The sequence below is a fragment of the Cervus elaphus genome, chromosome 31, assembly GCF_910594005.1.
Source record: "Cervus elaphus chromosome 31, mCerEla1.1, whole genome shotgun sequence".
Lineage (NCBI taxonomy): Eukaryota > Metazoa > Chordata > Mammalia > Artiodactyla > Cervidae > Cervus > Cervus elaphus.
The window spans coordinates 41949373-41965778 of record NC_057845.1 but is presented as its reverse complement, the minus strand read 5'-3'; the positions used below and the strand labels follow the sequence as shown (position 1 = coordinate 41965778).

The 16406-nt window shown below is 42.7% G+C and overlaps 1 protein-coding gene across 1 annotated transcript; it reads left to right on the top strand.

The window, feature by feature from the left end:
* Window positions 1–467: 467 nt before the first annotated feature.
* On the top strand, window positions 468–15480 carry CPOX (coproporphyrinogen oxidase). The gene is made up of 7 exons (XM_043892988.1): window positions 468–1159; window positions 3466–3609; window positions 4713–4823; window positions 5491–5632; window positions 8016–8234; window positions 12414–12518; window positions 13438–15480. Exons 1-7 carry the CDS (start codon window positions 616–618, stop codon window positions 13523–13525), a joined length of 1353 nt encoding a protein of 450 aa, XP_043748923.1. The 5' UTR covers window positions 468–615; the 3' UTR covers window positions 13526–15480.
* The last annotated feature ends 926 nt before the right edge of the window (window positions 15481–16406 follow it).

The following is a 16406-nucleotide window of genomic DNA, read 5'->3' as shown; positions in this document are numbered from 1 at the left end:
AACTGTTATAGATTTTCTTACTCCCTTTAAAAACTAGTCCGTTGGTAAGGAGTTTCCCAGGCTCCCCCCCACAATCGTCCAAGCTCTGGAAGCCTTTGAGGACTAGAAGTGGGGACAAAGGGAAACACAAGAGTCAGAATTTGCAACTCGGTTTAAAAATAAAAGTCGGGGCAGGGGTCTCTGGCCATATTTCTGCTCTGTTTAGCCCTCGGCGCGGCCAGCCCTATTTTGCCTTCTCCCTGTGATTGGTTGAACCGACAGAGGTTGTACGTGACTAGAAGGTCTCTCTTATCTAGGCCTTCGCTTTCCCTGCCCGCTCCTACCCGGCGCCCCAGCTCTCCTCCCATGGGACCCGCCCTTCTGGGGACGCTGGATTCTTTTATCTCGCCGGCGCGCCCCTGCAGGCGGCGATAGGAGCCGGGACTACAGATCCCGGCATCCCCCGCTTCCCGCCCGCCGCCGCCGCCGCCGCCGCCGCCGCCGGGGACCGACCCGGTAGTATCTCTTCTCCAGCAAAGGTTCCCAGTACCGGCGCCACTTGCCGCCTGGGATCTCGGGGGACTCAGGGGCCGGCCTGCGGGAGGCGGGCACTGCTCGCGGTGACAGCGCGAGAGCATGGCCGTGCATCTGCGCTGGCTGAGCGCGGGTCCCTGCTGGCGCGCGGTGCGGGGCGCTTGCGGGGAGCTGCACGCCTGCGGGGAGCTGCGCGCTTGGTCCCCGCGCTGCGCAGCCGGACGCCTGTGCCGCACCCCCGGTACCGCTTGCCGCGAGCAGAGCCGCGGCCTGGGGTACGGTCCCCGGGTGGGAGGCGGCTCCCGGCTGAGGACTCGGCTAGCTGCGGGGCTGGCGGGGCTGGTGGGACTGGCCGCCGCCGCCTTCGGGCACGTGGAGCGGGCGGAGATGGTGCGCAAGAGCTCCGGGGCGCAGAGCGCGTCGCCCGGCAGGCCCGAGGAGGAGGAGGACGATGAGCTGGCCCGCCGCTGCCGCTGCTTCATGGCCCCGCCGGTGACCGACCTGCGCGAGCTGCGGAGGCGGCCGGACGACATGAAAAGCAAGATGGAGCTGCTGATACTGGAGACCCAGGCCCAGGTGTGCCAGGCGCTGGCACAGGTGGACGGGGGCGCCCGCTTTTCTGTGGACCGGTGGGAGAGGAAGGAAGGTGAGGAGGTCGGCCCCTAGCGGGAGGTGGAGATGGGGAAGAGAGGTCGGGCTTTAGTTTGCGGGGAGAAAATGACTCAGAATAAGAAATGGGAGTAGAGAACGGGTACCTACATAGCGGCTGCCAGGTTAAAAGGTTCACCTTTGAAACGGTTGACGCTGACAGGGCCGTCAGCCCTCAGCTTGCAAGTGTGGACCCAGACCTGCTGTCACTCTAGTCCTGGACATTTCACAACTCTTTTGCAATTTTATATGGCACTCTTCACTTCAAAGAAGTCTTAAGGTCAGTTTTAACGCACAGGCAAGGATGCCCAAGGTTGTAATTGAGCATAGATTTGTCTCTACATTTCACCTCTCCCTCCGGGTTCTTTTACCCATTTTCCTTCTCTGGAGATGGAAAAAGAAAGTGTGTCCTTACTGTCAGCTAGACTCCTCCCGCTGAGGGTGTTGTGCCCTTGTGTCTTTTCCCCAGGTTTCGCAAGAAATGGCTTGTAGTTCAGCCAAGTGCACCCATCATATTTCCTGCTAGAAGAATCTTTACTTCCGTTGGCAAAATACTTGAGTATTAAAACCCAGTTCTTATGGAGTCGTATATTCATGTTATTACCTATACAGTGAAACCCTGTATCTTGGTCATTAACTTAAAGGATTTTTGATCCTTCTTACCTGGGAACACTACAGCAACTTATCCGCTGGTTTGGGATGGTGATATTGACGCATTGATTTTAAGTGAAACTAAATCTGGTTTTCTTAGTGTTTTCCATCTTGTAGCTTTTTTTTAAGCCTTTTTTTTTTTTTTTTTTTTTTCCCTCCTGGCCTTGCCTCGTGGCTTGTGGGACCTTAGTTCCTTGATCGGGGACTGAACCTTGGCCCTCAGCAGTTACGGCTCAGAGTCCTAACCACTGGACTGCCAGGGAATTCCGTATCTTGTAATGTTTTTAAGTGAAGACTGTTGATTCAGGAGACAACCTGGACTGGCTGTGTGACCTTCCAAAGTTACTTTTTTGTGCCTCTTGTTTCCTCATCTATGAAATTAAATTATATATGGGGGGTATTGTAAGGATAAAATAACATGAATATATATGAACTGCTGCAGATACTGCTTGATGCTTAGAAGGCACTGAGACAGATTGTTTGGGCCATTTGCTAGTTCTGTGTTTCTGGAGATGGTGTTTTGCTTTCTGGGCCTCAGTTTTCTCATTTGAAATATGCAAGGGTTGTTGTACCTTGTATATCCAGCTCTAAAAATTCTTAGAAATAAAACAAGCCAAACATGAAACTTCAGGAAACAATTCATGCTAGTGTCCTAAAAAACAAACTTAACAGCTACTGGGAGTAAAGCTCATATTGACTCTTTGCAACCCCATGGACTGTAGCCCTCCAGACTCCTCTGCCCAAGGAATTCTCCAGGCAAGAATATTGGAGTGGATTGCCATTTCCTTCTCCAGGGGATCTTCCCCACAAAGGGATTGAACCCGCTTCTCTAACATTTGCTGCATTGGCAGGTGGGTTCTTTACCACTAGCACCGCCTGAGAAGCCTTAAAGGTCATATACCTAAATGCTAATGTGTGTCTTAGTTTAAGCCTCTGAATCCCTTAAGCGTTCAGATATCTACTGTTTTTTAATTACCTGTAAGCAAAATTAAAAGGCAAACAGCACACTGAGAGAAAAACAATTGAAACAATATGGAACTCTTAAATTTGGTATAATATATTCTTCAAATATATTCATTCCAGTTTTTAATCTTCGTTTTCTCACATACCATAACAAATAGATGCTGTTCTGAATGGTCTTATTTGAAGGGAAACTATTTCAGTGATTTATTTTAGAGGATGATGTAAGGATGTAGGGGCTTCCCAAGTGTCTCAGTGGTAAAGAATCTATGTGCTAATGCAGGAGATGTGGATTCCAAGCCTGGGTCGGGAAAATCCCCTAGAAAAGGAAATGGCAACTCACTCCAGTATTCTTGCCTGGAAAGTCCCATGAACAGAGAAGCCTAGCGGGCTACAGTCCATGGGGTTGCAGAGTCAGACAGGACTTAGCAACTAAACAACAACAAACAATGACAGAAGAAATAGTGATGTGAAGAGTTAAAATATTTGCTTATAGTCAGTAGCAAATATCATAGAGCTAAGCTGGTTATCTAATTTTATTGTACTTAACAATTATAAATATATTGATATTATGGAAGATTTGGAAAGTAGAGAAGGAAAATAACTCCTAATCCCACCATCTTCTTGCAGCAGTAGTTTTCAGCTTTGCACATACCCTTACATTCTCTCTTCATTTTACATTTCTGTTCACAGGAGGCGGTGGCATCAGCTGTGTACTTCAAGATGGGCATGTTTTTGAAAAGGCTGGGGTTAGCATTTCTGTCGTTCATGGAAATCTTTCTGAGGAAGCGGCAAAACAAATGAGAAGCAGAGGAAAACTGCTGAAGGCGAAAGATGGTAAATCAGACAATCTCAGTTCAGTTCAGTTCAGTCACTGAGTTGTGTCTGACTGTTCGCGACCTCATGGACCACAGCACGCCAGGCCTCCCTGTCCATCACCAACTCCTGGAGTTTACTCAAACTCATCTCCAATGAGTCAGTGATGCCATCCAACCATCTCATCCTCTGTCGTCCCCTTCTCCTCCTGCCCTCAATCTTTCCCGGCATTAGGGTCTTTTCAAATGAGTCAGCTCTTCGCATCAGGTGGCCTAAGTATTGGAGTTTCATCTTCAACATCAGTCCTTCCAATGAATACTCAGGACTGATCTCCTTTAGGATGGACTGGTTGGATCTCCTTGCAGTCTCAGGGACTCTCAAGAGTTTTCTCCAACACCACAGTTCAAAAGCATCAATTCTTCAGTGCTCAGCTTTCTTTATAGTCCAGCTCTCACATCCATACATGACTACTGAAAAAACCATAGCCTTGACGAGACGGACGTTTGTTGGCAAAGTAATGTCTCTGCTTTTTAATATGCAGACAATCTCAGTAGCCTTTAATAGTTCCTGCAAATCTTTTCTCCCCATAAGTTTTATTTGTAAAATTAACATTACTTCTGTAAAATTCCATTCGGGTGCATATACCAGATGAGCCTGTTCACAGTTACTTTTTTTTTTATGACAACCCACTCCAGTATTCTTGCTTGAAGAATTCCATTGACAGAGGAACCTTGCAGGCAACAGTCCATGGGGTCACAAAGAGTTGGACATGACTGATCAACTAGGCACACACACAAACATATGTAGGTATATATATATATACACACACACACATTTGCACATAGGCACGTGTGCTAAAATGTTAAGTTGTTTGTTTGTCTTTTGACCTTGAGGTATGTGGGATCTTAGTTCCTTGACCAGGGATTGAACTGCTGGCTTTTGGCAGTCAGAGAGAGGAGTCCTAAGCTCTGGACCACCTGGGGATTCCTCACAATTATTTTTTAGAAAGTATGTTTGAAGAGAGAAATTAAAAAACAACCTTTGAAGATTGATTCAGAAACCATATTGGAATTAATTTGCATCAAGCCAGGTATTCAAGTGCAGTTCTCTGTATTCCTTTCCAGGTAAATTGCCATTTTCTGCCATGGGCGTGAGCTCTGTCATTCACCCCAAGAATCCTCATACTCCTACTATCCACTTCAACTACAGATACTTTGAGGTGGAAGAAGCTGATGGTAAGCGTCTCAAGCTGTGGAAAGTATTATTGTGCAAAATGAGTGTTTTAAAACAGGTTACTAGGCATAACATCTAAAGTCAAGAAAAAGTAAGTACAGTCTTAATTGTTTCAGGAGGCACGGGAAGGCTTACTCCTTGGCTGGTGCAGTGGATTATATACCCTAGACACGAAAAGTGAAAGCAGTGTTGGCTGGACTCTGATGTCCCCATATTTCCTCCAACACACAAGGAATGGTGTAATGAACCTGAACTAAAAGTGCACATAGGGTTCTTTGCAAATACTAATTTATTACAAACAAAGGGAAACATGTGCAGTGTTAAGTTGCCATTGAGAACTTGCTTTTGGAAATTATTTTCCACATGCGTAGCTTTGCTGGTCCTCAGTGCATTATCAGTGGCTTTAAGATGGGGTACAGTCCGGCTCTGTGGCGCAATGGATAGCGCATTGGACTTCTAAGATGGGGTACAGTTGATCATGCCTCATGATGTAAATGTAGTTCCAGCCTACGTGTGCCATTAGTTGGGCTGACTGTTAGCCTGCCCCAAGCTCCCGAGCAGTGCATGCCACTGCTGTGCGTGTCTCTGCAGGTGGTGGCATTTAAAGCAATGTATCTGACTTTTCCTTTTGAGCAGCATCCACTTGAATCACGTGTCTTGATTTGGTAGGTAACACGCTGTGGTGGTTTGGCGGTGGATGTGACCTTACCCCAACATACTTGAACCAAGAGGATGCAGTCCATTTTCACAGGACTCTCAAAGAGGCGTGTGACCAGCATGGTCCAGATCTCTATCCCAAATTTAAAAAGTGGTAGGTAAAGTTATTGAACTTCTCATGATCCCTACATGTTTCCCCTTCCTTCTATAGCTCCTGAAGGCACTACTGTGTCATACATACTGTGCTTCCTTTCGCAGCTTAGGAAGGTTGAGCTGTTTTCTTTGCCCAGCAGAAGTGAGATACCAGTTTTACATGGTTTGAACGTTAAACCAGATGATTAGTATATAAACTTGAAGGTGATCTATGCCTGAGAATCAGAGGCTTTTTAATCCTAAGGTGGGATACAGTAAGTCCCCTGCAAATAAACAAGTTCCATTCCAAGAGTGCGTTCATAAGTCCAGTTTGTTCATAAGTCCAACAAAGTTAGCCTAGGTACCCAGGTAATCCAATCGGTCATATAGTATTGTATGGGGATAGATTTACAATGCTTTTCACACAAATAATATATAAATAGACAAACACAGGAAATAAAACATTTTTAATCTTGCAGTACAGTACCTTGAAAAGTACAGTGGAGTACCAGCTACAGACTGCCGTTTTTATGCTTGCTTCTGAGCATCCTGGGCTTGGGATAAGGATACTGTACACTTGTAGTACCGTACTGTGAAGTGCACGGAAGCACGTGTACTTGCAGAGGATGCGTGCGTGTGGCAGTGTACACCAGACATGTGAACTAGCTTAGGAGGTTGGACATGCGCAACTGTAGAGTCTGAAAATTTGCAACTTGAAGGTTCGTATGTAAGGGACTTGCTGTGTTAAATCCTCACCCCACATGAGGACTAGCATCGTTGTTGCCATAGAAATGTGTTAGCGCATGGGAAGAGTTGGAGAACCATCAGGAGAGGTGCAGATGTACTGAGATTGGGTACAAGGAGAACACTGGGATTGGAAACTTTGTGAAAGAAACTGTAATAGTGAAGAAAAGAGTTCCCCAGGGTATTTGCTAGGTATGAAATGGAATCTCTGCATGAGTTATCTGGAATAAGAATAACGTACTCATCACTGCTTAGAACTAAATGCCGTTCTAAGCAAAAGGAGGAACAGAAAGGGTTTGGGGTGGGTTGTTTTTTGCTTTGTTTTTAGTGCTAATATTTGTTGAATCTTGCTGTTATTTATGTAAGAATGTGGAGTGCAGTTTTAAAATCCTCAGAAAAGGTAACACATTTACATAACCTCTTTTTGATTTGACATTACCGCTGAGCACTGCACAGCCGTGGACACAGAGGTGTGAGAATTGGTTTTTTGTTACATATTAGCTTCCTTCCAGCAGGAGGATGGGGTATTCTCTTTTTTTTTTGGTTTCCTTTTATTCCTGTTGCTGGAGAACTTTATCTGAGTCGTATTAAGAAAATATCTTGGATGCAGGCTAGTTAAAAAGTTTTTAGTGTATTTAGTTAAATCTCTTAATTTCATAATCCCATGAAGAGAGATGTGGAAATAATATGATTTCATTCAAGCTGGCTTTGCAGCCTTGCTCAGGCTGTTCTTTAACTCTGTTAATAAAATGTATGTGTGAAAAAAAGTCAAGAAGTTGCAGTCAAGGGGAATTAAACCAGTGCATCAGTTCTAGAGATTTGTGTCTTCTGCCCACCCCCCCCCCCTTTTTAAAAAAATTTTAAACTATTAAGACTTGTCACAATAACCTTTTCAATAGTTTTTAGTTTTTGTTTGTACAATTTTTCCTGTTTACAAACCCTGATTATTATCGAGATAATGGAAAGAAGTCAACTATTTCCACGAAGCCAACTGTACCACAGATTTAGCAATTAAGAAGTGACTTAGGAAATGTGCTCTAGTAGGCACAGATGGGGAAAACTCTAGAACAAATTGATAGTCTCATGTGCCAGCTCACAAGGGCAACCTTTAACGTTCTGAGGACTCTTATCCTCTGAACATTTCTTTCCACCATCCCTCCCCTGAGTCACGCGTGCTGTAGAGTCATCACGTTTTATTGCTGAGAGAGACCTTAGAGGTAATTTACTATACCTTCCTTTGGTGAATAAGAACTGATTCAGGCAGCTTCGGGGTTAGCACCTGGTCATGGACTTGGTTGGCGTCATTGTTGGTGGAGGGTTCCTGCCTCCTGCGAAAGGAGCAATTCTACTGAGGGCAGCAGCATCACTTGTTTTAAGAAACACGAGTGTTAAGGGTGGACTCTTTGTTTTTCTTTTCAGTAACAGTCTTACAATGCCACTTTAGATAGACATGTATTCACTTGCCTACTTGATTTGTAGGTAAAAGCGTAAGCATTTTCTACATTGGTAATAACTGCAGGAAATCTAAAACTAGTTTCATTTCAGATGTGGACAAAAAGAAAGGGCACTGTGCTGGCGTTAGTCAGGGATGGAGCTGGAATGCTCACACTGATTTTCACGTCCGTCTCTCTTTCCTTCTGTGGTCTTGCTGTGTTTTCCAGGTGTGACGATTACTTTTTCATAGCCCACCGTGGGGAGCGGAGGGGCATCGGGGGTATCTTTTTTGATGACCTCGACTCTCCATCCAAGGAGGAGGTGTTTCGCTTTGTGCAGAGCTGTACCCAGGCCATCATTCCTTCTTATGTCCCCCTCGTGAAGAAGCACTGTAACGACGCCTTCACTCCCCAGGAGAAGCTGTGGCAGCAGCTCCGAAGAGGACGGTGAGTGAGCGATGGGAGCATGGACCCTCTCATGTCAGAAGAAGTGGGAGTGGGAGGGTGGGGTGGAGCAACTGCAATAATAGTGGATGACGGTCATCTTGGGCAGTGCTTTGTCAGAGCTGTGTTAATGCTCACTCTGATTTCTTTTCATAACTAGATAAATAACAAAAGTGAATTAAAAAAATACTGTGAAATAGTATTATAAAAATTAAAAAAACACTGTGAAATAGTATTATAAAAAGAGCAAAGTCTGTTTAATCTGTCTGTACATTAGAGACTCATTAGGCTTATGGTAAGTACTTGTTGAATTTAATTCAGCTGATTTCTTTTAGTTTGTCTTCGAGCAATACCTTCCAACCTTCTGCCAAGGTAGGAGAATCATGTAATGTTTTTGCTGCTTTGTAAATTCTGAATCATACCTTTTTTTTGTTTAACTTCAGGTTTCCATGGAAGTCATTATAATGAAAATGATTGTTTTAGAAATTGTTCGTTATGGAACTGTAATGATATTTGTTTGTTATGGAACTGTTCATATGTGCTGGCCAGTAGGTTAGGCAGTTTGCATCTAATTTTCTTCACAAACCTGTGGAATTGGTATAACTATTCATCGTTTTACAGATGATAAAACTTAGTCTCAGCGAAGTAAGTCCCTTGCCCAAGTTTACACAGCTGGTAAATCAAAGACCGCAGATGTGGAACCAGGTCACTGAGGCTTTAAAACCTGCAGACCTTCTCCGGGGGAATGGTTAGCAGTTAGTGATTTCCAGCCACGATGCCCACCTTGGCCCCCCTGCTTTGTGCGTTGAGTTGGTGAGCTCAGCTGGATGACCCGCAGGAGGGCATCTTCAGCCAGGGTGTGATGGTGAATCTGCTGCAGGTTAGCACCCTAACTCACGGTGGTTTCTCAGTCCCGGCTTAACTGCGTGTGTCCTACCGGTCCATGCCTCCAAAAATGGATTTCCTCATTTATATTAATTCTGTTTTGGGCATATGAAGCTTTGGGAACTTAAGGAGATAAGGCTAATGCCCTGAAAACGTTCACCTAGATATTGTTCCAAGTCTAAAGATAAATGTTTGTTGTTTACTCTTGCTTAGAACTGCCTGTGCCTGCCTGCTCCCCATGTATAAAACTTGGGAAAATGAGAATTGTGTTCTCGTCAAACATTTATTAAACAGGGGCATTTTTTTTTAAGGACTGGTGTGTTTTTTGGTCCTATGATTTCCCAGATACACCCTTACTCCTCCTCCCCTTTCTCTTGACATTTATCTTATGCCCCCACGGCTAGGGCCCATGCTGGGCAGAGATGTTCACAGTTTAGTGGGGAAGACCATCCCTAGAGGGTAAATTAAAACTCTGGAAAAAATTTTTAAAAAACAAACAAAAGTGAAACAAAACAACAAAAAAAGAGAAACTAAAAATTAACAAATAAATAAACCGAACTCTGTGGAAAGTGCAGTGTTCTAGTTTTACATGAGATTTCTTAATGCGAAGCCAGCAGGGTTTGTGACTACTCATGAGGTGAAGCCTTTAAAACTTTTTGGACATAGGAACAATGTCTTATTCTGTTTGTTTTATTATTGTTATTAATTGACAACATATTTTGAGAGTTCCATCTATGTGTGTCATCGCATGTCGTGTTTTTTGAATTTGGCAGAAGTGCGGGGTGTTAGGTTAGTTTTCGGTGGTGTGGTGGCTGACTGTACTCGCAAAGAGAGACCCCTTCTACCTCTGGGCCTTAAAGTGGCAGTCGGCTCTGGGACTTAGGATAACCCCAGCTCTTTCGTGCGGTTATGAGCCCTGACGTCACTTTCGTACATGGCATTCATAACCCATTATCTGTATTACTCTTCCCCACTTCCTGTCGCCCCAAATACAACTTTCTCCTGTGGTGGTCAGGCTGCTTGTCTTTTGACTTTACCGCCTCTTCTTTGGCAATCTCATTCGGTCTTGTGGTGGTGCACTGGTAAAGAACCTGCCTGCCAGTGCAGGAGACGCGGGCTGGATCCCTAGGCCGGGAAGATCCCCTGGAGGAGGAAATGGAAACCCACTCCATTATTCTTGTCTGGGAAGTCCCATGGACAGAGAAGTCTGGCAGGCTGCAGTCCACGGGGTCGCAAAGAGCTAGACACGACTGAGCACACGTGCTTGGCCTGTGACTTCTGTGGTCTCCCCAGACCTTGGACCTCCAGGCTTGAGAGGTGCTTTTCTAGTTTCTTTTTCAGAGAAACTAAATGTCTGTAACTTGTTTTGTTGTATTTTGGGACAGGGAAGCAGGATACAATGTAGACATCAGTTAAATTGAAGGGAATGGCTGAGGTTCATAGTTTACAGATATCTCGGAGAGGATAATTGTATGGAGAGGATCGGAAAGATCAGGTCTAAGCAAAACCTGGTGAAAGTCAGGTTAATACACAGGAAGGGACATTGTTCACTCAAACAGGAAGGCAGCACAAGGATTCGCTCATGAGCACAAGAGGCTCATTTGGGAGCTCCTTACAAGGGTCTCTGAACAAGACATTAGTACAAATAGAGAATCACAGCCATTCCTTAAGTATCACGTTTCAGAAAGATAACATCAGGGGTGAGAAAGGGATTTGAGAGACTGATTTTTTTTTTCTGTGGTCTTAGGAAGAAGTTAAGAAGATTCACTTAAGTTATCTTTTGAAACAGACTAAAGAAGGTATCGGAGAAGGCAATGGCACCCCACTCCAGTACTCTTGCCTGGAAAACCCCATGGACGGAGGAGCCTGGTAGGCTGCAGTCCATGGGGTCGCGAAGAGTCTGACATGACTGAGTGACTTCACTTTCACTTTTCACTTTTATGCATTGGAGAAGGAAATGGCAACCCACTCCAGTGTTCTTGCCTGGAGAATCCCAGGGACGGGGTCTCACAGAGTCGGACATGACTGAAGTGACTTAGCAGCAGCAGCAGCAGCAGAGAAAGTATTAGTTATTAGTGCACAAAACTCAATCGGTGATAAATGATGAGAAGTAGAAAGGGGTCCATGAATGTAATTTATTTAAATTTTCTCAGAGCCATTGGCAAGTTTCCGCAGTGAAGGGTGCTTTCTAAAAATTGAAGCACTGTCAGAATCTAGAGAGTATGTTTTTTTTTTTAAGTTGTGATTAAATTACAGTAACCAGTGCATTAATGATAATATCTGAGGGAAGTTTGGACCAAGAGAGTAGTTTTTGAAGGAGTTGAGAAATGATTTGAAGGGGGAACTGTTTATTGAAATTTTCAGCTTTATGAGTCATGTTCAATTCTTTTGGCTAGTAGAAATGATCTTTTTGAAATATCTCCAAGAAGTTAGAGAGAAAAAACCCTTTTATTTATTTATTTATTTTGAAAAAAACCCTTTTATAAAGAATCTTTTGATGTTAAAGGAAATCACAGATTTTTAAGCCAGACAGAGTTTAGATATGACTCTGTGGCAGTTAATGGAAGACTTATACCCTGAACCAGGTTTTAGGTGATGTTAAGGATATTTTTCTAAGAAAATAAAGCTAATCACCGCAATGCAAATCACTACTACCTTTCATTATGACTTTTGTCATCAATCTGCAGCAAGACAGAATTGTATGACTGCTTATTAATGCTGTAAACTACTTTAAGGAAAGGAAATATCTGGGATATATTGGTAACTATAGATAGAGTTCTGTTAACTGTTCTTGGCTTTTCAGTTACAAGAACTTTACACTGTCTTAGCTCGTGTGAGTTATTAGCAGTGGAATGAAGTCTTCGACTCAAACATCTCAGACTCTAGGGGAGGCCCAGAGAGAGCTGCTCTATCCTGATAACGGGTGCCGTTTGCTCTTCTTAATTGTTTTTGTGGCTTCAAGTTCTTAGCTTTGTGTTGATCCTGTTTATTAATTGGAAAACATAACCTTATTGTTCTGTAGCTGCTCTGTGCTGGGCCTGAATCTATATCCTCTTGTTTGCTGGATAGAATACCCTTTTCTTTATGCCTGTCCGGATGGAGAAAAGTCAGCTGATGAGATTGGTGTTTCCTGTGCCAGTTACAGCTGATGGGTTGGTAGAGGGGGCGGGTGGGAAGTTGCCCACCAACCCCCACACCGCCCCCCCCAACACATCTCCCCCCATGAAGTACTTATTATGGACTAATTGTAAGACTTTACTCACCAGCTCTTAATCTTATTTGATGTCTTCATCTCAGGTATGTAGAATTTAACCTGTTGTACGATCGCGGTACAAAGTTTGGCCTCTTCACTCCGGGATCCAGGATCGAAAGCATCTTGATGTCTTTACCTCTCACTGCCCGGTAAGAATAACTCATGAGAATGATAGTTATTCCCCACCCCCCGCCCCAGTCCTCTGACACCTACAAAGCCTGAACATTGATACCACAAATAGCTTTCCTAAAGACTTCATTGGTTTTGACTTTGCTGTCTTTATAAGAAAATCACAGGCAAAAAAGGAACAGGCAACAGACCGCAATATGTATGTGACCCCAAGAGCCCAAGATATTTATTATTCAACCCTTTACAGGGAAAGTTTGCTAAGTCGTGTCCGACTCTTTGCAACCCCATAGACTGTAGCCTGCCAGGCTCCTCTGTCCATGGCATTTCCCAGGCAAGAATACTGGAGTAGGTTGCCATTTCCTTCTTCAGGGGATCTTCCCGATCCAGGGATTGAACCTGTGTCTTCTACCATCAGTGAAGCCCAAAGTTTGCTAGCCCCCAGTCTAAACCAGTGTTTACCAGACTTCATACTACAGTTTAGCCATTTTCACCATTGTTTATATATTTGTATATAATCTGACATATTATTTGCTTAAATTTTATACTCATTTTTTTCAGAGAGAAAATTAAAGGCAAGCCAACATTTTTGTCATAAATAGAAATGAACACATTAAAATAAAAGCAAAAGTACTAAGCTGAAAAAAAAAAAAGTTTGCCCATGGATCACCTGAGGTTCTATACTTTACAAAACCCTCGATTGTAGTAAAAGTGTGTTTTGGCTCTGGAATATTCATATTAGCTAGACTATGCTCCAGGAATTATTAAGAAACTTTATTTCTTTAGCAGCAAATATTTTTTGAAAGCTTAGTGGAGACAAAGGGTGATAGGACTTTTTATTACCCTTAGAATTTTGTTTAGTTTAGATAAAGAGGTGTGTATGTTGTTCATTTATTTTTTATTGTTACTACATGTTTTTGCTTCTGTTTTAAACCTCCATAGATGGGAGTACATGCATTCACCCTCAGAGAACTCCAAAGAAGCTGAAATTCTGGAAGTTTTGCGCCACCCAAGGGACTGGGTACCTTGATGCAGACAGAGCAGCCTTCCTGGGGCCTGGGGGATCTCAGCACCCATCCTGTTCCACTGGCCAACACCCCCCCATGTGGCACTTGGTCACCTGTGTCTTAGAGCTCCGGTCTTCTTTCTCTACCCTGGAGTCCGCCTCCTTGACAGGTGGTGAAATGTGTTTTAAGCACCAGAAGCTTCCACCAGATGCTGTTGGTGATGGGTGGTGAGGTGGCAGCTTGTCAACTGGTTGACGTAAAAACTCATTTGTACCTTAGAATCATTTTATATGACAAGTTTACAAACAACAATGTTGTATTTCTGAGAATTGGTTAAGGGGATCTAACTCTTATAATTTGTTTCAGGAAACCTCTCATGTTACTTTTACTTCATGTATTTTTTAAAGATTTAGTTTCTGCCACAGAAATCTGTTTTGGGATAAATTTTATTTTCGTTAATTCAATAAGATTTAGAATGGTAATTTTAGAAAGCTGCTGGAAATGAAGGTAAAAATTTTACTTTGTCATTGCTGAAGTTTCTTAGATCATAATCTTTATATCTTTAGAGACCATAATTTGGTAAAATATTCATTTTTATAATGATAGATATTTAGAAACACTGGAAATTTTCTTAATCTCTGCATGTGTTACAATTCAGTGATTACCTACAGTTAACTGTAAAGTGACATCACTGTTATTTAAACAAGAAAAATTGAAGTGACAGTTTTGATTTTTGTCAATGTTGAAAGTCTATGCACTTTTCAGCGTGAAAGCTTATATCCTTGAATTCTGATATTTGCACACTTCTATTCCAGACACTTCTATACAGAGGTTTAGACTAAGAACAATCTGGGGGATGTTGTGAATTTAGGGAATGTTTCTCATTTAAGAAGTGAGAAACATTTTCCTTCTCTAATTAGAGCAGGCTTAACTAATGTAAGAAGCATGTAGGCATCTTATAAACATATTTCTTAGAAGATGGACTAATTGAAATCACCCTCTTTTTAAATTAGATTCTGAAAGTCTTACTTTTGCTCCTAGGAGAAAATCACAACAGAGTTTCTGAGACTTCTTTGTTCAAATAATAATATGAATGTATTTTATTCATAATATATTGTAGTTTATAAGGAATGGTATCTTCCTACACATTATTAAGCATTATTTTGGAATTGAATGTATGGTTGTGTGTGACTCTTCAGAGCTTGAAGATGTATGACTTCTTCAGTTCTCTTCCCACAGTATGCTGATAAATTTTGTTAAGAAGTATAACTAAGGAAGGTTTCTATTTTTCATTTTTTCTAGGATAGTTGATTTAGGAAAGATGAATTTTTCTTGGTACTAAAACCATAATTCCTCATTCCTGAATATTTTAGCCAAGAAAAATGTAAGTTTTGTACTTGAGTTTTCATAGTAGCTTTATTCTCAATAGCCATTTGGAAATAACACAAATGCCCATCAACAGGTAAATGGATAACCAGGTTATAAGATACCCTTATGTTAAAATACGACTCCACAATGACAGGAAAAGTCTGCTGATAAATGCAGCAACATGGGTGAATATCAGAAAATGGCTATGCTAAGTAAAAGAAACCAGACACAAAAGAACACACTCACTGTATGACTGCATTACATGAAAACCTAGAAAAGTCAAAACTCTTACAAGAGAAGGCATGTCAGTGATTGCCAGGGGCTGGGTAGGGCAATTCACTGTGAAAGGGAACAAAAGAATGTTTTGAAGTGATGCAGATATTCTGTGCATTGGTGTATTGATTGTGGCGCTGATACCAGACTGTATCCAATTATCAGAGCTCATTGAGCTGGACACTTAAAATCATGGAATTTTATTTTGCTTATGACTTATAATTCAATAAAGTCGGACAAATGAAAAAAATATATTATTAGGCATATAGGAGCAAATGTTCAATATACTTCAGTTTGCCTTTTACAATAAAAAGTCCCTATCATATAGATCTGCCAACCTTGTGTTTGGGGTCATTGGGGTCTGGGCATTGGACTAAGATAAATTTCATAGATTTTCAGTACATGTCAGTTTTTTATACTCTTCAGTAATCATGTCTTTTTCTTATAGATGAGACTATAGGGGAAAAAATAGCAGAATTGCATAACTATTGGGAAATCATTCTGCTGTTATTCAGAGTGAGTTTTTGTTTCAAATGTGTATTGATAGAGCCCGCTAGAGGCCCAGGGTACACTTCTAAATGCCTTGGACACCTAACTGCTGCTGTCTTACACATTATATTGATGGTCATAAAGGGTGAAAATTTGGGCGAGGGGTATAAATGCTTTGGAGCAAATTTCTAACCTCTACTTCATGACTGTACTCTGTTCAACTGAGTAATTAATGAGATAAAAACTTCTGCATGCTAAAGAGTATCAGATTAGAAGACCAAATAGTCCTTTTTTTTTTTTAATTCTTTATCCTTCCATGAGTCATTCGCTGTTAGAATTCATCAAGGCTGGAATCGTGTTCGGGTATGTTTTGCTCACGTCTGTGCCTGGTTAGGACGACTCAAAGGTTAGGCTCAGCTCCGATGGTGAAGCTAGTGTCTGCAGGTGGCTCAGAACACTCATTCCACCCAGCAAGGCAGAGGCGGTGCCTTCTGATCTCGGCTCAGAGCTTGTGCAGTTCTTCATCTTTCAGTTACAAGTGAGTCAGTAAGAACGGCTCCTGACCCACAGGGGCGGGAATTGTACCCCGGCTCTCAGTGGGAGGCGTGTCAAGGATCTGCGATCATCTTCAAGACTGCCGCAGAGGCTTTCACTCTCAAAACCACGGAATAGATTTGGCACCCCTCCCTCATTGCCCGAGTCAAATCCTATTGCGTCCTCCTCGGAAATGTTTCTTTTCCCCACCTCCGTCCACAGCCGTCACTGCTTTGGTCC